Source organism: Castor canadensis, chromosome X, assembly GCF_047511655.1.
Source record: "Castor canadensis chromosome X, mCasCan1.hap1v2, whole genome shotgun sequence".
Classification (NCBI taxonomy): Eukaryota; Metazoa; Chordata; class Mammalia; order Rodentia; family Castoridae; genus Castor; species Castor canadensis.
The window spans coordinates 686,437-712,356 of record NC_133405.1 but is presented as its reverse complement, the minus strand read 5'-3'; the positions used below and the strand labels follow the sequence as shown (position 1 = coordinate 712,356).

The following is a 25,920-nucleotide window of genomic DNA, read 5'->3' as shown; positions in this document are numbered from 1 at the left end:
GCAGCTGTAATTTTCTGGCAGGAATATGCAATTCAGTACTCAGAAATTTTTTTTGGCACTGGGGCTTGAACTCACAATACTTGGGATTTTTCAATGTTATTTTAACTGTTTCCCAAGTATTTGTTTTTTGGCATATAGAAATGCAATTTTATATTTGTTTAGTTTTCAGTAGTTTGAAAAATTATTTTATTAATTCTAAAAACATACATAGATTCTTTTGGATTTTCTGTGTATGCCATCACACCTTCTACATATAATGAGTTTCTTTTCTCATTCATAATACGTTTCTTTTCTTTACTTTATTGCAATGATTGCAACTTCCAATATAGATTTTAAGGATGATAATGAATTCTGTTACATTCCTTCCATGAAAATGTGCATCTGTTTTGTTTCATTCTAAATTTGGGCTGGCCATTGACTCTTTGGGCCAATGGAGTAAGAAAGCCATAAGTGATGCTAGATTGGTTCTAGACCTGGCTGTTTGACAGGAACAAAAGCTTCCATGTTGGATTCTTGAATTCTAACTCTTTCTTTTTTGGTGGTACTGGAGTTTGAACTCAGGGCCTCATACTTGAGCCACTCCACCAGCCATTTTTTTTTGTGTGTGTGTGTGTGTATGTGTTAGGTATTTTTGAGATAGGGTCTCACAAACTATTTGCCCTGGCTGGCTTTTAACCATGATCCTCCTGATCCTGCTGATCCTGCCTCCTGAGTAGCTAGGATTACAGGCGTGAGCCACCAGTGCCCAGCTGGATTCTCACTCTTAGGTAAGAAGACAGACAATTCTAAAACCACCATACTGTGAGAAGTCCTTACTGTGGTAAGGCTCTGAAGAATAAGATACTATATGGCTCAAATGGTCAAGGAAAAAGACACTAAATATGTGAGTGAAAAAGCCACAGAGACAAACCAATGAGTGTCCAAGAATTCTTAGTAATTTTTAATTGGCCATAACAAAGTCTCCAATTTTTGTTAAAAACTATATTGAATGCGCTAAGCAATGCAGTAAGGTAAGAAAAAGAAAGAAAATGTGTAGGAAGGTCCCGCTGGGCCTTTCCTAAATTTCTGACCCACAGAATTATGAGCAAATTTGGGGTAGGTTGTTATGTAGCCATACAATAGGTAACTGGTACAATGGGGATTCTTGTTTTAGTCTCAATCTCGGGAAAAATCTTTGTGTGTTTTGTCATAAAACATGATCTTTCTGTAAATGTTTTATTTGCTTTTTCACATTAAATATTTCCCCTTCTAGTCTTACTTGACTAATTTTTTTCATTAAGAGCAGATGTTGAATTTTATGAAATGTTTTTTCCCATTTATTGGTCCTGTAATCCTTCAGTCTGTTAATGTGATGAACGATAAAAATTTTCTAATTTTTTTGGTGGTACTGGGGTTTGAAGTCAGGGTCTTGTACTTGCTAGGTAGGTACTCTACCAGTTGAACCATGCTGCCAGCCCTAAATTTTATAATGCTTAAGTTAACCTTGCATTCCTAGAATAAGTACAACTTGGACCAATATTGATAATATTTTCATCATAATCTATATTTGTGTAAGTCAGCTTTCTGTTACTATAATAAATACCCTGCATAATAAGTTTATAACGATGAGAAAATTCATAATAAAGAAGGGTTTATTTTGGCTCACAGTTTTAGAGGTTTCAGTCCATGGTCAGTTGGCCCTGTCACTTTTGGGCCCATGGTGAGGCAGCATGTCATGGTGAGAGCATATGGTAGAGGAAGCCCATTCATTTCATGATCAAGAACAAAAGAGAGACAGAAAGAGAGGAAGGGGCAGGGTCCCACTATCTACTTTAAGAGCATGTACCCAATGACCTAACTTCTTTCCACTGGGTCTCAACTCTTAAAGGTACCATCACTTTCCAGTAGCACCAAGCTGGGGATAAAGCCCTCAAATACATGGGCCTTTAGGGGACATCCAACATTCAATATCCAAACTAAAGCATTTCAACTTTTCCTCCTTACAAGTTGATTATTTCAAGTATTTTGTCACAGTGACAGAAGACTAACTAATGCAATGTTCAGAAATAAAATAGGTTTATTATTTTCCTCTTAATAGTGTCCTTACTGGGTTTTATGCTATCATTATAAGAGTTGAGCAATATATCATCTTTTTTTTCTTTTCTGGGAGAATATTACTGAAGTTCATTTTATTTTTCTTTTGAAATTTTGTTAAAATATTAGTATAGCCATCTGTATCTAGAATATTTGTGGTAAGATGTTTGAATACCAATTCAGTTCCTCTGGAGTTTCAAGGTTTTCTACTTTATTTTGTTTTTGTTCTTTTCTTCTTCCTTCCCTCCTTCCATTTTTTTGACAAGGTCTTGCTATATAACCCAGGCTGGCCTTGAACTTCCAATCTTCCTGCTCCAGGCTTCTAAATGCTGGAATTATAGATGTATACCACCATGCCCAGCCCTATTACTTTTTTGTTTGACAGTACTGGGGCTAGAACTCAGGACCTCATGCTTGCTAAGCCACTGCTATACCACCTGGGGCACATACTCCCCAACCTTTCTGCATATATTTTGTTTTTGAGATAGGGTCTCAGCTAACTGTTTGGGCTGGCCTCCAACTTGTGTTCCTACTTCCTCTGCCTCCTCAGTAGCTGAGATTACAGGTGTGAACCACCACACCTAGCTCCTATTGCTTCTTGACTAAATTATATTTAGTACAAATTGATCTACTTTCCAAAGTTACTGCTAGAAGATTAATAAATGCCCTCTTATTTTTGTGGTATCTTTATTGGTGTCCCTCCTTAAATTTCTGATACTATTTGTACTTTCTTTTAAAAACTCTTGATCCATCTTGCCAGAAGTTTATCAGTTTTGTAGGAACCAACTTTTGGTTTTGTTTGTAATCTTTTTTCTTTTTTGTTTATCTTTATTATACATTTCTTTTTAACATCATTAATTTTAAATATTTTTTCCTTGATTCTGCTTTATTTTGCTATTGTCCTAGCTTAGTGCATTAATTTTCAGCTTTTCTTCCTTTCTAGTATATGTATTTACTAAGAAGTCAGCTGCCAGGTGAATTGGGGTGCCCTTGTGTGTTGTTTCTTTTCTCTTAAAGCCCTGAGAATCTTATCTTTATCTCTCATATTTGAGAGATTGGTTATAAGATGTCTTTGTGTGGACTTGATTGAGTTTAATCTGACTGATGACCTCTGACCTTCCTGTACTTGGATATTTGTATTCTTCTTGAGACTTGGGAAGTTTTCTGCTATTATTTCTATGATTAAGCCTTTGGCATTATCAAGTAGCTTTTAAACTGCAACAATCTATTTGTTCTTTTAAGACTGCCCCAAAGTTCTTGTAAGCTTTCTTGATTTCTTATTCTTTTCACTTTCTCCAACTATTTATTTCAAATAGTCTGTCTTCAAGTTCATAAATTCTTCTGCTTTATCTATTCAGATATAGATGCCTTCCATGGCACTTTTAATTTTGCTGAGTGTATTTTTCAGCCTAAGAATTTCTGTTTAATTTTTTAATTGCTCCTGCCTTTTTGCAAAATTATTAGTGTATTGAATCATTTGTGTTTTTTCAAGCTTATTGAGTTCCCTTAAATCAGATATTCATAATTCTCTGAGAGTTCTCCCATACTGTATATTGTCAATTTCTGGCACCTTATTTTGAGTACTGTGTGAGGTCATGACTTTTTGAAAGCTCTTGGAATGCAGTGTCATCTGGGCACTGGAGAATCAGGTATTTATTATAGTCTTCCTAATCTAGCTTTGTTTGTGCCTGTCTTTCCAGAAATTCTAAGCAGGCTGCTTATTTTCTGAGCCTACGGTCACTTCCACGGTTTCAGCTCTGGCTGATACCTAAACCCAAGGTTTGCCATGATCTGCTGTTGATGTGTGTCACTATTTCACCACAAGAGGGGAATCCAAGCCCAGGTTTGTCTCAAATCCATAGCTGGTGTGTTATAATGAACCAGGGGAGTACCTAGAAAGAGTAGTGTACTCCACAAAGCCTCTCTTTGGAGTTAGGGTGGGCCCAGATGCTTTGTCTATAGTCACTGGCCTGTGGTCAGGCACTGTGAAGTTTTTCCTGGTGCTGAGCAGAATCACTGCGACTGGACCAGCCCCAGGCTCCTATGCTACCAATGCCATCAAACTATGTCACCCCCTGACCTCACAGCCTCCCATGATCAGCACAGCACCGAGGAAGGACCAAGGCCACTGGTGCTATAGGATACTTACAGATAAAGTAGACTCGATTTCTTGAGTCTACTGCAACCAGCCACATGTGATGCAAGCTGGAATAGAAGTCTGATAGAACTGGAACCGCATGCCTTCCCTTGGCACTGGAGCTGTTCCAGAAGCTCTGTCTAACAGGCATGCCTAGGGATAGGAGCCTTTAGAACCTCCCAGTGCTACGTTTCACCAGCCTGTCACTAAGTTCTAGGGTGAAGTCCTGTGCTTGGTACCTTGTCTCCAGTGAATGGGGTCTTGCTTTACACTATGCTGCCCACGGTTGGGGTGCTATTGGTGAAAGTAGTCCCTTGGCTACCCAGGTTGACACTAAGTGGGGTCACACCTGAATCTCATAGTTACCAGTACTTTCATAGTCTCAAGGGCTGTCTTTGCCTACATCACTGCCATAGTAAAACTTGAGTCCATTCCACCAGTGTGCAGGTCCCTGCCTGATACCGGAGCCAGTCTAGAAGCTCCATTTGTGAGCTCCGGCTTGCATATAGGATCTTCAGTTATTACATTGTACTGGGTCTCACTACAGTAAGCCTGCCACTAAGCTTCAAGGCAAAGTACTGTACCAGATTTTATGCCCTGTGCCGCACTCCTCTCTGCTACCTGAGTTTGGGGAAAGGGTGGTAGAAGGATGGTGGAGGCAGTCTCTTTGCTGCCTGGCTAACAGTTCTAGTTGCTTGGAACATGGGTATGAACCTGGTGGTAGGGACTGTGGGGCTCTGACCAGCAGTGAATTTTACTGTGGCAGGCGTGGTACTGGATTTCAAGTCTACGGCCTGAACTTAAATTCCTCTTCTTCCCAAAGTGGAGACATCTCTCTCCCTAAGCTGCACTGCTTGAAGTTGAAGGAGGGGTGACACAGGCAACTCCTTTCTTCCTGCCTGCCTTCTTCAATGTCTCTTGTTTTTGTAATAGCAAAAGCAGGTACTATGGTCTCTCACTTGGTTTCTTTAGGTCTGGTAAAGTTAATTTGGTGTGTTGAAAGGGAGATGATTGGTGGAGTATCTTACTCAGCCACCATTTTGCTCTGCCTTCTGACAATATGTGTGTTCTTCTAAGTATTGCTTTAGCTGTTTCCCCCATTTTGATGTTATCATTCAGTTCAAAATATTTCCTAATTTTTTATTTCTTCTCTGACTTATGAATTATTAAAATGAGTTTTCATTTCTAACATAGGAAGATTTTAACATCTCTTTCTTATTCTTTGTACTATAATTGTATTGTGGTTAGAAAAGATATTTGATATTATATTATCTGAAGTTTGAAACTGCTTTGTTTACAACTTATTTATAGTGTAAAATGGAAAACTTTAAAAATATTTCCTTTGTGCTTACAAAGGATATGCAACTCTGCAATTCCAAGGTACAACCTGCTAACTATATCCACAAAACCAAGTTTATAAATTGTGTTCTTAAGTGCTATTTCTAAACCTTCTGTGTGTTTGTTCTGTTAATTTAGAGAGAGATGTTAAAAAGCTACCAGTCGAGGGCTGGCGGAGTGGCTCAAATGGTAGAGTACCTGCCTAGCAAGTGTGAGGCCCTGAGTTCAAACCTCAGTACTGCCAAAAAAAAAAATCTATCAGTCTACATTGTGCATTTGTCTACTTTCCTTTAAATATTTTGAGGCTATGTAAAAGGTAATATAAAATTTAAATCATTGCATTTTACCAGAGAATTCTTGTTATTATGAGGTCATATTCTTCTAATAATATTATCTGATATCAACAAAACTATAACAGATATCTTTTAGATAATATTTGCATAATTTCTCTTTTAGTTTTCACTTGCTACTTTTCTATACCTAATGTTTTAGACATGTCTTTTGTAAAAGGCACAAAATTTGTTTTTGCTTTTTGTTCAGTTTGACAATCTTTGTCTTTTATCTATAATATTTGGCTCACTCATATTATATTATTACTGTTATATGTGGATTTAAATCTGCCATCTTAACTTGGTATTTTCTGCTTCTTTATTTTCTTGCTTTCATTTAGATTTATTGAGAATATTTCCTCCTTTTATATTTTTTCCTACCATTTTGGGAGTCCTACATGCTATTTTATATTCTGTTACTCACTGGTTATCCTACAAATTGTATCGTGCATTAAATTATCAAGGTTTAATATTAATGAACACTTTTACCTCATAGACAATACAATAATTTTATAATTCTTGATTCTTTTTACCCCCATTATGGCTTTATGCAGTTGTTTTCATATGTTGTAAATAAACCTTTCATCTTTATCAGTTAGTTATCTGTAACAGTAACATAAAACTGACTAACCATGATTAATTCTCATTGAAAAATATTTTTAAAATACCACAGATATGAACTATTGTTTTTCCCATTGCTCATGGGATATTTAGACTTTGTGTCATGCCTATAATGAGTATAATTTGTTGAATTATCTTCACAAGAATGAAGAGCACCTGGACTGCTAAAGTTAAAAGTAAAAAAGGCCTGGGAATCTACATTGCTAGAGAGGGTACATGTATCATTAAGTATTTGGCAAATAACACTGATTCTTTAGCCTTCTGATTTTCACCATCATTCTGAATGAGGTCAGCATCCTTGAGAATCAATTCTGTCCTTTTCTTGGGATTTTGCTTCTTTGCTTAGAGTCACTGTGTTCTCTTGTAATGCCCTTCACAGCATCCTGTTGGGTAGGTACTCAGCAAATTATACCTTAATGTTTGGTCACATATCAACCTAATTATATCTCTAAATGTCAAGATCTATAAGAGGTTTTGTGTCTGTCTTATGAGAATATCATACCTTTACTTTGCCATTCTGAGAAAGGAGAGTCCAGTGATGGCCATCTTGACTACTGGAAATGAGGAACTCCTTCACAAACATGCTGGTAAGGAGAGATTTTACTCCCTGGGTGATTATCCCTGTGACTTTCATTGTCTTACGGAAGTCCACTTGCAGCCATTCTTTTGGATTATTCACCTAAGGAAGACAGTATTGAACTAACATCCTGTTGGTTACCATTTGCTCTCAGAAATCCCCCAAACCATTCTTAACTATACCATAGTACTTATTGCTCTGTAGTTTAACGGTTGCCAATCTCCCTTATTTGACTAAAAAACGTGAGGACCAAAATTTTTCATAACTCATCCTTATACCCTCAGGGTCATCCACTTGAGATAAGAGCTATATATAGGCTAACTAGAGTATAAAAGTTTGGCTATTTTATTTAAACTAATCCCCTAGGGAACAAGACAGTTAATTTTATTCACTCCCCTTAAAAAGTTACTCAGTCATTGAAAATCATAAACTGGCTGTTGTGATTGTTTGACACATATTAACCTGGTACTGGATGCGGAGATTCTTCTTCCAGGAGGTTCAATTAAGGAGCATTGAATGCCATGCGAAATCATATGGCACATCCAAAAGCCCGTGGGAGTGTCTGACCATAGTTAGCCTTCCTAAGATGCTCTTCTTAGGAATGGGAGTCAACGGAAATACCGATGAAGAAACAAGGGCTTCTCATATTTTTCCAACCCCTACTCCCTGCTCTGAATCAATAAAGTTGTAGATATGTTGTCTCCTACCTGAGGTCGCCAGGCATTAGCCCTCCCCTGGAGGTGAAGTCGGGCTTGGAAAGGAAACCAAGTTGCAAACATATTGGTGAAGTAGGATGAGGCAGTAATCTGTGCATCTGATATTACTCTGCTTTCCATTCCCAATGGTATGCTGCAACCTCAAAGAAATGAAAGGAAAATATTATCACAAGGACAGTCTGCAGCCTAAATTCCACTGGGCTGCCTCCAACACTCTAGGTCTACTATCATGATAATTTTTCAGTCATTAGTTAATGACTTTTGCACAAATTCTGTTATTGTTAATGTGCTGCTGTTTTTTGGTCAGTTCTGCTTGACTTTGATTTTCCTTATTAATAGAGGTATAGGAGATGGCTGGCTCTGGGAAATCCCATTGTAAGGACAACAAATTTCTGCTTTTGTTTTTTCGGGACTGTATTGGTTCTGTGTCCTGAGATAGAGAATCCCTCCTCCCAGTCTCAAGAAAATTAGGACAGTTAGTCACACTATTCATGGTTGGGAAAGGAAAGGATATGGGATGACTTGGCACTTACTATTTAAATCACAGCCTATCAACTCCATTCGAAGAGTACTGCGGATGCTAGAATGAGTTGGGTGCAAACGGATGTACTGAGCAATAATTGGAGGATTAAAAATATTGTGCTTTATCCCAGATGAATCCACATTGCCAAAGAAGACCTGTTAGGAGGGATTAGCACAAATACATGGAAGGTGAATAAGAAGCGAAAAGCAAGGCCTCCTACATGCATCTTCCTTCTAATTTTACCTTGTGCATTTTTAAACAGTATCAAACACCCTATTATGGTTAGGAATGAGACAAGGGTGTCCACTCTCTCCACTCTTATTCAATATAGCACTGGGATTCCTGCCAGAGTAATAAGACAGAAGAAAGAAATAAAAGGTACTAAAATGGGGAAGGAAGAAGTCAAATTAATTATTCATATTTGCAGATGATATGGTCTTAAACCAAAAAGACCCTAAAAACTCCACCAAAAAACTCTTAGATCTCATAAACACATTTAACAAAGTAGCAGGATACAAAATCAATGTACAAAAATCAGTATCTTTTCTATACACCAACACTGAGCAGATTGTGAAAGAAATCAGGACAACAATACCATTCACAATAGCCTCAAAAAAAATACCTAGGAATAAACTTAACAAAGGAAGTGAAAAGACCTCTACAATGAAAACTATAAACCATTCAAGAAAGAAATGGAAGAAGACTACAGAAGATGGAAAGATCTCCCATGCTCATGGATTGGTAGAATCAATATTGTGAAAATGGCTATACTACCAAAAGCAGTTCAATGAAATCCCTATCAATTTTTTCACAGAAATAGAAAAATTAATTCTAAAGTTCAGATAGAAGCACAAAAGACCTCAAATAGCCAAAGTGATCCTGAGCAAAAAGAGAATGCTGGAGGTATCACAGTACCTGACATCAAACTATACTACAGAACCATAGCAATAAAAACAGCATGGTGCGGGCACAAAAAAAAATGGACATGAAGATGAATGGAACAGAATACCCTGACACAAACCCATGTAGCTGCAGCCATTTGATTTTTGACAAAGGAATCCCAAACATGCATTGGAGAAGAGACAGCCTCTTCAACAAATAATGCTGAGAAAACTGGATATCCACCTGTAGAAGACTGAAACCAGATCTCAGTCTCTTACCTTGTGCTAGTAGTGATTGAAAATGGATCAATATTCTTGATGTAATATCCAAAACTGTGAAACTACTGCAGGAAAGAATAGGGAAAACACTGGGACATATAGGTCTGGGTAATAACTTCCTGAATAGAGCTCTAATAGTTCAGTAACAAAACATTGACAAATGGGACTGCATCAAACTAAAAAGTTTTGTATGGCAAAAAGGAACAGTCACCAGACTGGAGAGAGTCTATGGAATGGGAGAAAATCTTTGCCACCTATATATCTGACAACAGATTAATAACCACAATATATAGGGAGCTCAAAAAACTAATCTCCCCCCAAATCAGCAACCCAGTGAATAAATGGACAAATGAATTAAGCAGACAATTCTCAAATGAAGATGTACAAATGGTCAATAAATACACAAATAAATGCTCAACATTCCAGGCCATAAAGGAAATGTAAATCAAAATAATATTGGGATTTCACCTCACCCAGTCAGAATGACTATCAGCAATAACAGCAAATGCTGGCGAGGATGCAAGCAAAAAGGAACACTTCTACACTGTTGGTGGGAATGTAGGGATACCACTATGGAAAAGCAGTATGGAAGTTCTTCAAAAACTAGAAATAAACCTACCATACATTCAGCAATACCACTCCTAGGCATATATCTGAAAGAATGTAAGTCAGGTTACAATATAGACACTTTCATACCCATGTTTATTGCAGCACTATTCACTATAGCCAAGCTAGAAAAAGAGATCACATGCCCTACAACTGATGAACAGATTAAGAAAATGTGGTATATATATCACATTTAATGGAGTATTATTAATAATACTAATATTGAGTAATAGTGGAGTATTAATTAAAATAGAGTATCAATCAGTCACATATAGTGGGAGCGTTTTGGGAGAGTAGGGGGAGGCGGGAGAGGAAAAGACAATGCTAGAGAGTGAATAATACCAAAAGAGGTCGCATCTCTGTGTGGAGATGGCATAACAAAACAGACTGAAAGCTGTTAAATAACAGGGGCTGGGGGAATGGGAAAGAGACAGTAATAGAGGGGGGGTTAATGTGATTAAAGTACCACGTATGCATGTGTGAAATACCACAGGGAAACCCCTATGAACAAATAATAAACACTTAACAACGAAGGACGGGAACGTGAAACAGGTGTCCTGTTTGCTGGTGGGTGCTAATGGGAGGGGGGAGGGTGAGCGGAGAGGGCCAATATGGACTTCACATATCTGTATGGAAATAGAACAAGGAAAGGTGTTGAAATTGCTTTAAGAATGTAGGAGGGATGAATCTAACCAACGTACATTGCAAGCAGATATGGAAATGTCACAATGAAACCCCCTGCCCAACTAATGCATAGGAATAAAAATAAATTGTAGAGACTAATGAGAGGTTATTGGGGGCACTGCCTATTGGAAGAGATTACAGTAGTTCTCATGGGATTCCTGAGTTAGTTTTCACAAGACTGAGTTATTATAAAAAGAGTGAGGCTGGTCCCTAAACCATTCTCTGGCTTTCTGTATTGCTATGTAGTCTCTCCCTGTCACACATAGTTCTATTATTGTTATGCTATCCATCATCTAACTTTCACTAGAGCTAAGCAGAAGCCAATGGTATGCAACTGAACCTCCAGAACTCTATGCTCAATGAATCTCTTTTATTTATAAAGTACCCAGCCTCAGGTATTTTACAATAGAACAGAAAATGGACTAGTACATAGGTCCACCAACTGTGGACTCTGAAGCAGCCCTATGACTCAGCACTAGTCCTATACTATCATGGTCTGAGAACAGTTCTGCCTCCCCAGGAAAATGGTAGGAGCCATGCCAGTCCATGGCACCAGAAACAGACCCCTCCCACCAAGTGGACTGGAATTGAATAGGAGCCAGAAACTGCCCTGTGACCTAATTCCAGTTCTGCTCTATCATGTTCAGGAGGAAATCCTGCCTACATATGACATGGTGCGAGTCATGTTCACTTTTGTCTCCAAAACAGGACTGCTGACCTCAGATGAACTGGAGACCCCAAAGCATTCCTATGATCCAGCCCCAGGCCTGCTCTAGCCTGGTCCAGAGGCAGTTTTGCTCACCCAGAGACCTACCAGAAGCCACTCATCCACACCCCTAACAGGTCCACTGTCTGAGGATCCTACTGCAGACCTATAGGAGATCCTATAAATGCACAGACACCAATTCAAGGCTACATGGATCACAAAGAATCTAGCAAACATCATACCAGCAAAGGAAACTAATAAAGCTCCAGTAACCAATTCTAAACAAATGGAACCCAATGGACCGATAAAGAATTCAAAATAACTATTTAAAGAAGTTCAATGAGTTACAAGAGAACATGGGCACTAACAAAATCAGGAAAACAATGCATGAAGAAAATGAGAAGTTTAATAAAGAAAAAAGACACTTTTCAAAGAACCAAACAGAAATTCTAGAGCTGAAGAGAACAATGACTGAATTGAAAAATTCAGTAGAGACCTTCAATAGCTGACTCAATCATGTAGAAGAAAGAACAACTAAATGCAGGTTATTTGAAATTATCCACTTCTTAGGGGAACAAAAAGAAATGAATGAGAAACAATGAAGAAAGCATATGGGACTTACGAACACCATTAAGTAAACAGTCTAAACATTATAGTAGTCTTAGAAGGAGAGAAAAGAGACAAAGGAAGCTTATTTAAAGAAATAATGGCCAAGAACTCCCCAAATATAGGAAGGGAAATGGACATCTCAACTCATGAAACTCAAAGGTCTACAAATATGTTGAATTCAAAGAGGTCTAGGCTAATACATATAATTAAATAATTATCAAAATTCAAAGACAAAAAGAATTTTGAAAATGAGTGAAAAATGACTTGTCACAATCAAGGGAGCCTTCGTAAGACTAAAGAAGCAAAAACTTTGCAGGCCAAGAGAGAGTGAGATGACATATTCAAAGAACTGAAAGATAAAAAAGTAATTCCAACCAAGAATACTTTATCTTGAAAAACTGTCCTTTGAGAATGAAGAAGAAAATAAGATGTGGTGGCTCACACCTGTAATCCCAGCATTCAGGAGGTAGATGCAGAAGTATCACTAGTTCAAGTCCAGCGTGGGCAATATAACAAGACCCTGTTTCAAATAAATTAAAACAAAACAATAAAAAGAATGAAGAAGAGATAAAGACTTTCCCAATCAAACACTGAGTGAACTGCTACTACTAGATCTGCCTCGCAAGAAATAAGAGTTGTTTCAGTTGAAATAACAAGACACTAAAGAAAAACACAATCCCTAATTGACACAGATGCAAAAATCCTCAATAAAATATTAGAGTAAATAAAATTTAAAAATGCACTCAAAGAATTATGCGCCATGAACAGGTAGAATTAATCCCTAGATGCAAGGATGGTTTGACATACACAAATCATTAATGTGATACAACACATTCATATAATAAAAGATAAAACCATATGATCATCTCAAGAGATGCAGAAAAAGTATTTGACAAAAGTTAACACCTATTTGTAATAAAAACTCTCACGGCGATAGGCACAGAAAGAGCTTAACTTCAATGCAATAATGACCATATAGAAAAAGCATAAAAATCAAAATCACTGGGGAAAAACTGAAAACTTTCCCTCTACAAGGCAAGGACGCGGACTCTTACTACTTTCACTGACTACAGTATTGATGTTCTAGACAAGAAAGAGAAATAAAAGACCAGTAAAACTAGCTCTTTTTGAAGATGACATGATCATCTGCATAAAACTCAAACACTCAACAAAAACTTGTTAAAAAAAATACAGTTCAATAAAGCTGCATGATACAAAATCAATCTACAAAAATACAAATGACCTATCCCAAAAGGATATTGGGAAATCAATCCATTTACCATAGCAACAAAAGAATAACTAAAGTTATAGATAACTTAACCAAAGAAGTAGACTTGTATACTAAAAGTTATAAAACATTTTTAAGGAAATTAAAAATTACAAGGGTAAAAAAAGACATCCCATATTCATATATTGAAAGACTTATTGTTGTTAGTCTCCACACTAACCAAAGTGACCTATAGATTCATTGAAACCCCATCAAAATCCCAATGGCATTCTTTATGGAAGTAGAAAAAAATTCCTGAAGTTCATATGAAATCATAAAAGACCCTGTAAAGTCAAAGCAATGTTGAGCTAAAACAAGACTGGATGTATTGCACTTCTTGATTTCAATATATACTGTCAGCCTATAATAATCAAAACAGTATGGTATCGGTATGAAAACAGACACAATAACCAATGGAGCAGAATAGAGATCACAGGAATAAATCCATGCATTTACTGTCAACAGATTTTGCTTTTGACAAGGATGCCTGAATACACAACAAGGAAAGGATAGTTTCTTTAATAAATATATTTAAAAAACTGAATGTCTACATGCAGAAAACTGAAATTGTGCTATCTCATACCATATATGAAAATCAACAGATTAAATACTTAAAAATAAAATTGGAAACTCTTAAAGCTTCTAGAAGTAAACATAGGACAAAAGCTTCTTGACATTGTTATGGGAAATGAGTTTTTGGATATCATACCAGAAGCACAGGCAACAGAAGCAAAAATAGATAAATGGGATGACATCAAACTGAGCTTTTGCACATCAAATAAACAATCAGCATAATTAAAAAGCAACCTATACAACAGGAGAAAATATTTGCAAACCAAATATTTTATAATGGTTTTGCTATAGTGTGAGTGTCTCTTCTAAAACACATGTTCAAATTTCATTGCTGTTGTAACAGTGTTGAGAGGTGAGACCTTTCAGAGGTGATTAGATCGTGAGGATGCCACCTTTATGAATAAATTAATAATGTCATCACAGGTGTGAGTTAGTTATTACAGGAGTGCACTTCTGATGGAATGATGCATTCTTGCTCCCTTACACCTCTTCTTGCTCTCTCTCTCTCTCTCTCTCTCTCTACCTCTTTCTGTCTCTTACTCTCTCCCTCACTTCCTTCCTCCCTCCCTTTTTTTGTGTTTCTCCCCTCCTCCTCCCTTCAAATGCACGCACTCACACTCAAGTTGTCTCACCATATGATATCTTCCACAATGTTATGCCCTCACCAGATACAGTCCCTTGGCCTTGAACTTCCCATCCTCCCAAACTGTGAGAAATAAATGTTTTCTTTATAAATTATCCATTCTCTGGTAGTCTGTTCCAGCAATAGAAAATGGACTAAGATAGGATATCTAAACTATATAAAGAACTTAAACAATTCGACATATATATGTATATATGTATGTTGAATATATATAATTTGATTAAAAATTGTCAAAAGACCTGAACAGGTATTTCTTTTGGTTGTTGTTGGCAGTACTGGGGTTTGAACTCAGGGCCTCTACCACTTAAGCCACTCCACCAGCCCCTGAAAAGGTATTTCTAAAAAGAACACATACAAAAGGCCAACAGAGAAATAAAAGGGTGCTCAACGTCTCTAGCCATTCAGGAAATGCAAATCACAACCACAAGGAGATATTTTCTTCTGCCTGTGAGAAGAGCTATTATCAAAGAGACAGAAGATAAGTATTGGTGAGAATTTGGAGAAAGTGCTACCTTTGTACACTGTTAATGGGGATGTAAATTGGTCAAGACATGGAAAACAGTGTGGAGCATCCAAAAAAAATCTACCATATGATCCAGTAATCCTAATTCTGAGTATATATGCAAACAAAATGTTTGTAATCTCATGTTCATTGGAGCATTACTTACCATAGCCAAGATATGGTGTGTTTAATGAGATGCATGTTAGTGTCCAACATGTGGGGTTTAAGACCTGACATGCCTAGATTCAGGAAAAAACTATATGCTGTATTCAAGACAAAGGGAACAGTTTGAAAAATATGCTAGTAATGTGAATTCAGAAGGCCTAGATTTAAACCAGGCATATAACATAAGAAAAGTAAAATAATATTTTTCATGGAACACCTAGGATTGTGTACATACTTATATAATCTAAAATAGGAATGAACCTAAGAAAGTTGTATGAGCACACATCAGAGTTACAATATTATGGGGGAATTTTAAAAAAATGTTCTGCCATGTAACAATTATTTTTTAAATTCCAACATGCTTATATATTTACATAAAAGAATGATGTGATTTCTGATATGACTTCTTTAGAAAGAATGCATTTTGAGTTAAGAGAACGAATAACACATGCAAATAATAGGTATTTATTTTTATTTAATTATCCTATATTAATTGTGCAAAGGAGTTTTATTGTGATTATTTCCATACACACATAAAATGTACTTTGATCAAATTCACCCCTCTCACTCCTTATCTTCCTTCCCTCCTTAATTTTAATGAGTTTCATTATTTAGTACATGCACATGAACAATTTTGATCATATTCACCCTCACTTCACTCTCTCCTTTCACCCTCTCCCTCCCACTAAGCCCCACCCCAAACGGTTTCCCTGTTTTACACTAATGTCATTCTTTTTGTCTTTTTAGGTCTAGATTCCACATATGATAGAGAGCATTCGTATTTGTCACTATGGCTTCTTTTGTTTAACACGATGACTTCCAGTTGCATACATTTTCCTACCAGTGACATAATTTCATAACTGCGACAGGACAGAGGTGGTTGCCAAGCCACCACTGATGGATGAGGGGGAAAGTAGAAGTCAGAAACAGCATGGAACAGAGGAGCAGGAGCAGGCTCTTCCGGCGGCGACAGGACTGGGGGTGGCCCGTGGGTGGGAGTGGAGGAGTACAGAGGGCGCCCCTCTTGGCTCCGACTGAGTCGGAGCCTGCCTGCCTGACTGCCTGGTCAAATCTCCAGAATGATGACATGGCTGAGACCATGACCACCTCTAAAGGCGACCGGACTGGGGACAGAGAGTGGACAGACGGTGGGGCGTGGGCGCCAACGGGGCCAACGGGAAGGCGAAAGCGTGGGGGTGCGGGGATGGAAACGATCCAGAAAAATGCAAACGGGGGGAGGGGTCATGCGGGGTCACGAGTCCAGTTTTGGTCACATTCGGATGGAGATTCGATGAGGCGCCCTTTGCAACGGAGACTGGCCAGCGATAACCCAGCAACAGCTGGCGCCTGGCCGGGCCACGCGGGGCCAGGACCCCGGATTTGCTTAGGGGCCAAGCCGGGTCCCGCCCCACAAAACTGTCATTTGCACACGTGGCGGGGCGGCCGGCCCGGGTCCTCCATTCGCTGAGGGGGCCGACGTCAGGCCAGGCCCCACCCCACCCCACCCCCCTGATTTGCATACGCGCCTCCGAGCCTGACCGGGTTCCGCCTCAGGCCCCGCTCTTTGCACAGCACCACAGCAACGGTGTGGGGCGGGGCCGCCCGGAGCGGCGCGCGCTCCGGCGGGCTGTGCTAGACGCGGGGCACGTCGCGGCCAGATCCGTCGGCTGCGTCAGCACGTCCGGAAGTGCGGGAGCGGCCGACATGGCGGCGTCCGCGTCCGGCTTGGGCGGCGGCGGCGGCGCCGGCGGCTTGGGCGGCGGGGGCCCCGGGCCCGAGGCCGGGGACTTCCTGGCCCGGTACCGGTTGGTGTCGAACAAGCTCAAGAAGCGGTTCCTGCGGAAACCGAACGTGGCGGAGGCCGGCGAGCAGTTCGGGCAGCTGGGCCGCGAGCTCCGTGCCCAGGAGTGCCTCCCTTACGCGGCGTGGTGCCAGCTGGCCGTGGCGCGCTGCCAGCAGGCGCTCTTCCACGGGCCCGGGGAGGCGCTGGCCCTCACCGAGGCCGCGCGCCTCTTTCTGCGGCAGGAGTGCGACACTCGCCAGCGCTTGGTCTGCCCCGCCGCCTACGGCGAGCCCCTGCAGGCGGCCGCCAGCGCCCTGAGCGCCGCCGTGCGCCTGCACCTCGAGCTGGGCCAGCCGGCCGCCGCCGCCGCCCTGTGCCTGGAGCTGGCCGCCGCCCTGCGCGATCTGGGCCAGCCGGCCGCCGCCGCCGGCCACTTCCAGCGCGCCGCGCAGCTGCACCTGCCCCTGCTGCCCCTGGCCGCGCTGCAGGCGCTCGGCGACGCCGCCTCCTGCCAGCTACTGGCGCGCGACTACAACGGCGCCCTGGCGGTCTTCACGCGCATGCAGCGCCTGGCGCGCGACCACGGCAGCCACCCAGTGCCGCCGCAGCCGCCCCCGCCCCCGCCGCCCCCGCCGCCCCCGCGGCCCGGGCCCCAGCACGCACCCGGCGCGGCCTCCACCCTGCCCGCTGCACCGCCCGCTGCCAACACCGGCTCTGCCGCGCCCTCTCCTGCAACGCTGGGCGCCTTCTCAGACGTGCTGGCCCGGTGCGAGGTGTCCCGCGTGCTGCTGCTGCTGCTCCTGCAGCCGCCGCCCGCCAAGCTGCTGTCCGAGCACGCCCAGACCCTGGAGCGGTACTCCTGGGAGGCTTTTGACGGCCACGGGCAAGAGGGCAGCGGCCAGCTTCCCGAGGAGTTGTTTCTGCTACTGCAGTCCTTGGTCATGGCTACCCACGAAAAGGACACGGAAGCCGTCAAGTCCCTGCAGGTGGAGATGTGGCCACTGTTGACTGCTGAGCAGAACCACCTCCTTCACCTCGTTCTGCAGGAAACCATCTCCCCCTCGGGATACGGGGTCTGATAAATCACAGTGACCAGACAAACTTTTTGCCTGGTACCCAACCGCACACATCCATCCACCTTTGCCTTTGGGGAGAAATAAAAGGTCAGGTGATCCTGGTTCTGCATCCTCTGTTGCTCCCGTTTTCACCATGGTGTTTGTCTTTCTGTGTCTACCTAATTTCACTTAGCCTGATGCCATCCACGTGCATCCATGTTTCCGCAAATGACAAGGCATCATTCTTTCTGTTGCTGGATGGTGTTCTAGTGTATATATTTGATACGCAGTTTCTTTATTCATTCATCTGTCGATGGATACTTAGATTGGTTGTGTTGCTTGGATGTTGCAAATAGTGCTGCAGTGTACATGGGAGAACAGATAATCTCTTTTGACATACCGATTCTCCTTTCAACGTATGTATACCCGGTGGTGGTTTACATTAGCAACAATCGTTTAGAAAAGAGATGAAATGAAATAGTTGTGCCTCCAGCAGTTTGGGAATACGAGAATTTGGTCACACTCCCGCTTGAAACCTAAAACATTACCCTTGCGCTTTGTCAAATAAGGTAGGAGAAAAGTGTGAAAAGCAACAAATGACATAAAACATAGTTGTTACAGTCTCTCCCTCTGTATGAGTTCTGTTGACAAGTAAAACTGTCACGTTTTACTACCCATTCTGGATTTTTCCCTTCACAGGTTCAGTTGTCCTGAATTGTTTCTGACGAGGTGATCTAAACCTTCATTCTGTGTAGCATTGAGTTCTTGGTGGTCCCAGCCTTTACTTACTGGGTTGCTGCAAGTTTCCATTTTCCATAGTTACTGGACAAGAGAGTACCCAAATGGCATTGGAATGGATCTCCTGGATTCTGAACAGGTTCCTTCTGAAGAGTAACACAATTTCCACTTGACCATTAGGTTCCGTCTTCCCAGCTAATACTGTGAGCCACTGTCTGTCTGCCTTTTGCTTCAGTGGCAGGAGAAGGCCAATTCACTAGAACTTTTATTCCGTTCCCTGAGAGAAGCACTCCTCCCCCAAACCACTACCTCTACTCAACCCAGTGCAGTGGGGTTTCGGAAAGTAGCAAAAACGCCCCTAATTCACTGTTAGGTGAAATAGTGAGAAAGGCCAATCACTTGTTCGGTCCCGGGACTCATGCATCCTTGCTATCAGGGAGCTGTCTGTCATATGTTGACCACTGGTTTAAGGCATGCATCACATCCTGTAGCACAGCACTCCAGTTTCCCATGAGTCCTTTCTCCCAGTTGTCACCCTAGTCAAGCCTTTGTAGACCATTCCACCATTCTATAACGTCAGCTGCTAACTGGTGATGGAGCATGTGGTACAAATACTGAATTCCATGCTTTCTTAGACTGTTTCCTATTGTTAATAACACAATACCATAGCCCGGCATATAGTTCTAGTCCAAGGTCAAGGGGCTGCATCTGGTGATGGCCTTCTTGCTGCTGGAGTCCCAAGGTGGGACAGGGGAACACGAGCAACAGATAGGGGAGGCAAAATAGAGCTCACCAAACTAGCTTTCATAGGTGACCACTGTGAAGACAACGCTTACCCATTAACCGTGAGTTCATTCATTCATTCATTCATTCATTCATGAGAGCCAGGCCCTAATCACCTTTAAAGCTCCCACCTGGTCCCATCTCTTAACATATCATAATGCAGATTAAATTTCAACATGAGTTTCAGAGGGGACAAACCATAGCACACAGGCTTGAGTACACTGACTCGCTATAAAATATACCCCCTGGTTAGAACCAATGTCGTGTGTAATGCCATAGTGATGGGAAAAGTATTCTGTAGGTCACAAATGGTGGTTCTGCTGAAACACTGAAAGCAGGAGTGAAAAGTAGGCATTCCTGGGAGAACAAAACGATGTCCCGTTCACGGTGCAAAGTGTTCAGTATCACCTAACAGCCCTAGGTATTTGTTTCCCCTGCCCCGCAACCTCCACAGGGAATAGTTCCAAACTAGGGGCTTGGTTTTTGCCTCTGCTGTTGGCAAGTTAGGCAGGCAATGAGCATTAGGAATAACCTTCCCAGCCTTGGTGTACGCAAGTTGTCAAACCCATACATGACCTCCATCCCTGACACCACAATTACTTTGTTCATGAGTCCATTGTCGTGAGCACTGGGGTGGCTAGAAAAAGAGGATGACTGACATTCACAGAGCAAGTCATTTTGTCTACCTGGTTACTAAGAGGCCCTTCCGCCATAGATTGCCACCGTGAGAATTTGCATGGGATACAAATATCTCTACACGTGGTTCTCATTCTAAAAGCTACAAGCACATAACTCTTTCCCCAGACCTTCTTTTAGTCCTTTCCACGTCTCTGACCATCCAGCCAACATATTAACCACTGTTCGTGACTCAGTGTAGATCTGTTCCAGGCATCTCCTCTTCCACAAGAAGGGAACAGCCAAAAGCTGCTTATGTGAGAGAAAGTTGCTGCTACTCACGCTACGTAAGTCTAAGCAAGATGCATGACTTTGGATGGACCTCTGTGTTAGTCAGCTTTCCATCACTGTGACAAAATGCCTGAGAAAAATGACTAAAAGGGAGTAAAGGATTATTTTGGCTCACAGTTTTAGAGGTTGCTGCCCATGATCACGTCATCTGTTGGTTTGGGGCACATGGTGAGGAAGCACATCGTGACGGAGAGTGCGTGGTGGAGCAAAGATGCTCACATCATGGCAGCTGGGAGCAAAGAGAGAGGATGGGACTGGGGTCCCAATACCCTATACCCTAAAGGTTCCACCACCTCCCAATCTCACCACTGGCTGGGTACCAAGCCTTCAACGTATGAACCTTTGGTGGGAGTTTAAGATCCAAACCAAAGCACGGTTTTTGGATTTTGGAGACTGCATATGCCATATTTGGCTGCTGATCCAACCCATTTACCAAGTAACCTCTAAGGCTGCCAGTTTTGAGTGGGTCCTGGAACAAGGGAAGACTTTTTCTGTTCCAAACTACAGCACCAGATCTTCGGCCCTATGGCAAATCTGACCTGGCAAGTCCCATGATTCTTGACATATGTGTACAAACGGGAGTCTCTGTACAGCTCCAGTAGGACTGCAGTGCAGAGCTATGCCAATGCTTTATGTTAAGGCCCTGCTCTCGCTCTGCCAATGAGTGTTCATTGCAAAGCAATCCCTGGATCGCTATGGTTTGCATGGGGTTTGTCCCCAAAAGTTCAGTGTTGCACTGTGGTAATGTTAAGAGGCAGTGGGACCTTAAGAGACCTTCCTAGTGGAAGGAAGGTCACTATGTCACTGGAGGCACTATCTTCAGAGGGGTTTGAAGTAGTTCTTGTGGGACTCCTGAATGAGTTTTCATAAGAGGGCCGTTATAAAAGAACAAGCCCAGCCATTCCCCAGCTTCTTTGCCTTCCTCCATGCCAATGTGATCTCATGCTTCTGCATGTGACCCCGCCACTGTGGTAACATCCATCATGAGGTCCTCAACAGAGCTGAGCCCAAGTCAGCACCATGATCTTGAGCATGCACAACTGTGAGCTACACAAATCTATTCTTACGGTTACAGCTGTAGGTATTTCATTATGGTAACAGAAAAATGAACTACTATGACCCTGGTAGAGAGGGAACCCTTCCATACCAGAGCTCGCGTAATTCACTAATTTCAGTCTTGATCATCCTCCTCCAGCACAGTGGGTTCTCAACTGTCCTTTATGTCTTTGCACCAGTCACATATAAAATATCTTTTCATAAGCACAATTTCTCATTGTTGGAGCATCTAATAATGGCAAAAAGGGAACCCCAACCTCGTTTAAGGATCACTGTTTCACTGCCACCATTTTTGGTAGTTTCCAATATTTTGAATATATATTTCTGTATTGTACACCTATAATAAGGCTATTTCCCCAGGGTTTTCAAGTGAAAAACAAGAGTAACCATATCCTATACTTGTATTTGGCATGTTAGGAATCAGCGTTAATTTTGATATTAAAGTGACACATTACAAGAGAACTCCCAAACTGATGCAACCTGGCATTGACCCAGCTCTCCCTACTATCAAGTTAATGAGGGTGCTACACAAGTTTGGCAATAGCAAGTGTATAAACAAGGAGCTTTAGTGTTTCCTGGAATTATGCTTACATACCCAACACCTGACCTGGTTATTCCTCACTCTACCTCTCCCATGAAAGGAGGTTAGGCCAGAGGCCTAAAGAGGTTTTTCCTTAAGCCCCAATTCAAAAATCATTGCCAGTCATGCACCATAACCTTAAAACATTTTTGTTCTGAGAGAATAAGGCAAGTACCCATGGCTGCGAGGAGCATATTAGGAAAAAAAAAAAAAAAAGAAAAGAAAAAAGGAGCGTGCATCCTTATGACTTTTGCAATCAGTTGGCCTAGGGTTTGAGGACCCTTCTGGCATCCAAGTGAGAGTGATGGTGTGGGTGGCTTTGTCTCACATGGGCCCTCCTATACTTCCCATCACTTCCACACTGTTGGTATAGAAATGGAAGCAGACAAGAATATCCCAAGAATCCCACCCATTTTGTTTTAGTTGTCACTAACTCATAGTGACACCTGCCATATTTCTCTGCTAGAAAAAAACAGCCCCCCCAAAGCTGAGTTCTTAAGTATTGCTCCAAAAGATGTATAGTATATATGATTTCAGCCTGGATAAAGGATGCATGCCCCCAAAGTTAAATGTTTAAGGAAAAGGTAATATTCTTAAGAGTTCGTATTATTACTCTGAAAAGTGTAAAAAAAATGATAAATAGGAAAACAGCTAACATGGTTTGCATGACCACTTGAATAAAAAAAAGCCACAGGAAGCTTATTTTAACATGTATTAATTGTTCATATTAGTGGGCTTCAATGTGCCATTTCAACATCTGCATGGTGTTTGACAAGGGAATGCCATTCTATTTGGGGGAAAACAAGACTGCTGTCTTGCATGGAACAGACCCCATGATACAAAAGAGCCAGCTGATTTTATACAATTGAGTTAAAAGTTGCAGCAAGACCTCTGTAACAAGTAAAAGCTATAATGTATATTTACATATGCCTGTCAGAAGGGACTCAGAACTGTGAATTCTAATGCAATTAGATGCCCTAGAACTGCTGAATTAGATTTGCCTTGCAATTTTCCTAGTAAGGGACCTATCGCAAATAACCTCTGCTGCAGAATCAATCATTCACTGGCCAGCATGAGCAGGCATACTGTACATTTGAAATGTATCAATACATTCTGGAGCTGACAGAGAAATGTCTGGTCTGTTGTTTTACTCCTGACAAGTACATGTGTTACACATAGGTTAAATATCAAGAGTGCCTTTATCCTGGATTTAGGGCTGTAGCATGAACAAGGCTGTAAGACATGAGTCCCACGAACATGTATAGTAGAAATGAAACACATGAGAAACTTGGTGGAACATGGGACATACAAATGGTCTCAGAAATGAGTCATGACCAAGTCACACAGTTTATGCATTCAGAGATGTGAAATCTCAATTCTCCCTTAGTAAACAAAATAGGAGTGGAAGGGGGAGATGACCAAAGCAATTTTCATTTCTAATGTTGCAGAGGGTCTTTTTCTTTTTTAAGCAATACACCCACTTCCTCTCTTCACTCTGAGCCAATCATAAGGTTTTATTCTGCCTTCTCTGGCCCCTCCCCACTTTCTTTGATATGGGCAGTCTGGAGGTAATTTTCCCTTAGCTAAATTGCCACGGTGAAAATGGGAGCATAAGAATGTCATCAGTAAAATGGGCTGACAAGATGCTCATGGTATGTCAAGATATTGGGAGTCCCTTGAGTCTATATTATGACAAACAACAAGGGAGTTGGCATTGCTCTGAAGTTAATACTATTGTTCTTACTGCATAGATGCAAATCTTTTCTAATTTTGCATATCAATGGCAGTGAGGAAGTCATTTTCTAGATCAAGAGTTCCATATAATGTGTCTGGGGCTGTGTTAACTCTAGAAGAGATGTAACATCTGAAATTACAATTGTTTCTGGCATCACCATTGGTTAACTGTGTTGATCTATTTTCATGTTCCATGGCCAAACAGGAAGTCTAAGGAGAACAGTCATTGTCTTGTAATGCAGCTACCTATTCCAATTGTGGTCACTGAAAAGCTTTTATGCAGAGGAAGGGTGACTACTTTAGAGAATGGGGAGAGGTTGCCTCTTCAGGCAAAGGAGGTTCAGAGGGATTTGGAGGTTTGAAATTCTCAGTATCATATATATATATCTGCCTAAATGTCCCCATCTCGGGTCTCAGAGGTTCATTCCTTACACCAATGTTCTTACCATAGCATAACAGACCTGCTAAAGTTGAGCAATAAATTATAGTCAATAGTAATTATAATTATTAAAAATTACAATTATAGAGTCACTGTAACTGTATAACTCTTATCCTTATCCCTTAAGCCTTATGTGCCTACAACCACAGGATATGGAGAACTCCTCCAAAGCTCCATGTTTGTTCACGGGTGTTATTTTTAATGCATAACATTTAATTTATTTTCTCTATATATGCCCTGTTGGGCTGTAAAAGAAAACAAGTAATTTTATACTCAAGTGATGATATAGTTGCTGCTATAGCAACTACATGCCATTGTCATTTAATCTATCCCTTACAATGTCCGAGAAATTGTGATACTACCACATGTCATGGGTTGCCAGTCTTCTCCCCACACAAGGAAGTGATTTCCGTATTTCTTGAGTAAATTAGCAACATAATCCTAGAATTGGATTTGAGAGTGTATTTCCTGGGAAATCTTCTGGCACCAATTAGTGTATAAAACAAGTATCTAATAAGGGAAGGGCCATACTAAAATATTATGATAGCTAGAAACAGGGAAAAATAGTTAGGAATATAACATAATAGACCAAGTGTGAGGTGATGGGCCTCAGCCTATGGTAACAGCAGTGATTGGTGAAACAGCTAATCAGGGGACATAAAAGGAGGGAGGTACACACAATGATGCTAAGGCTTTAAGCCTGTTTAATTAGGGTTCTTGAGCTCACTCCTGGAGAATTATTCAATTCCCAAGGTTTCATCCTTTTATGTGAAAGATAAAAATTGCTTATCTCCATTCCTTGGTTTGCCCCCTATACTCAAGCCTTTAATCTACTGACTGCTGACATTTTAATCTGATTGCTCATAAGCAAACTTATACTGTTATTACACCATCTCTTCATTTCTATTATCCACGAGCCTTGACACTCCTTGTTTTTCTTCATATGGCCATAATCATTCCTATTGCCCATAGGTAGAAAATTCATTTTTGGATAAATTTGTAGAATCTAAGAGTGTTTGTATCATATCTGAAATTTGTCAAAATATTTTAAAAAAAATATTCATACATTCTCTCTCTCTCTCTCTCTCTCTCTCTCTCTCTCTCTCTCTCTCTCTCTCTCTCTTTCTCCACTCTGCCATCCCTTTTTTGTGTTGGTTTTTTTCGATATGGTCTCATGAACTATTTGCCAGGGCTGGCTTCCAACTGTGATCCTCCTGGTCTCTGCCTCCTGAGTAACTAGGCACTATAGGCGTGAGCCACTGGCACCTAGCTCATACATTGTCTTGAAAGAACTGATTACATACCATTAAGGTCCCAGTGGAATTCCCTCGATAAGTCAGCCACTTCTTCCCATCAAGGCTATACATGATGATAAACTGAGAGACGTAGAGGCTGGATAACTTCTGACGGGCACCCTGGGTCTTGATGCCATGAATAATCATTGGTGCCAACAGATCCACCTGCCAGTTAAAACAATAATTTACTTTAGCCTGTTTTTAAATGTGTGTACTGTCTCCTGGAATCATCAGCTTAGAAGAATCTACACTGCTACAGATG

General features: G+C 41.1%; 2 protein-coding genes across 6 annotated transcripts in view; one reads left to right on the top strand and one right to left on the bottom strand.

Annotated features, from left to right (window-relative positions):
• Positions 1-25,920, bottom strand: part of F8 (coagulation factor VIII) — a 110,639-nt gene that overhangs the window by 5,369 nt on the left and 79,350 nt on the right. For all 5 annotated transcript variants that reach the window (XM_074064187.1, XM_074064189.1, XM_074064190.1 and 2 more), the window contains 4 exons: positions 25,668-25,823; positions 8,325-8,469; positions 7,783-7,931; positions 7,001-7,177 (listed from right to left, as the gene is read on the bottom strand). In XM_074064187.1, coding sequence (XP_073920288.1) covers positions 7,001-7,177; positions 7,783-7,931; positions 8,325-8,469; positions 25,668-25,823 — 627 coding nt within the window. The remainder of the gene's footprint in view (positions 1-7,000; positions 7,178-7,782; positions 7,932-8,324; positions 8,470-25,667; positions 25,824-25,920) is intronic.
• F8a1 (coagulation factor VIII associated 1) lies at positions 16,867-18,189 on the top strand. Its single transcript, XM_020184378.2, has one exon. The coding sequence runs from the start codon at positions 16,934-16,936 to the stop codon at positions 18,089-18,091; it is 1,158 nt and encodes a 385-aa protein (XP_020039967.2). The 5' UTR covers positions 16,867-16,933; the 3' UTR covers positions 18,092-18,189.

Excerpts from the sequence above, each read along its gene's own strand:
- F8a1 (XM_020184378.2), top strand. The coding sequence starts at position 16,934 with ATGGCGGCGTCCGCGTCCGGCTTGGGCGGCGGCGGCGGCGCCGGCGGC.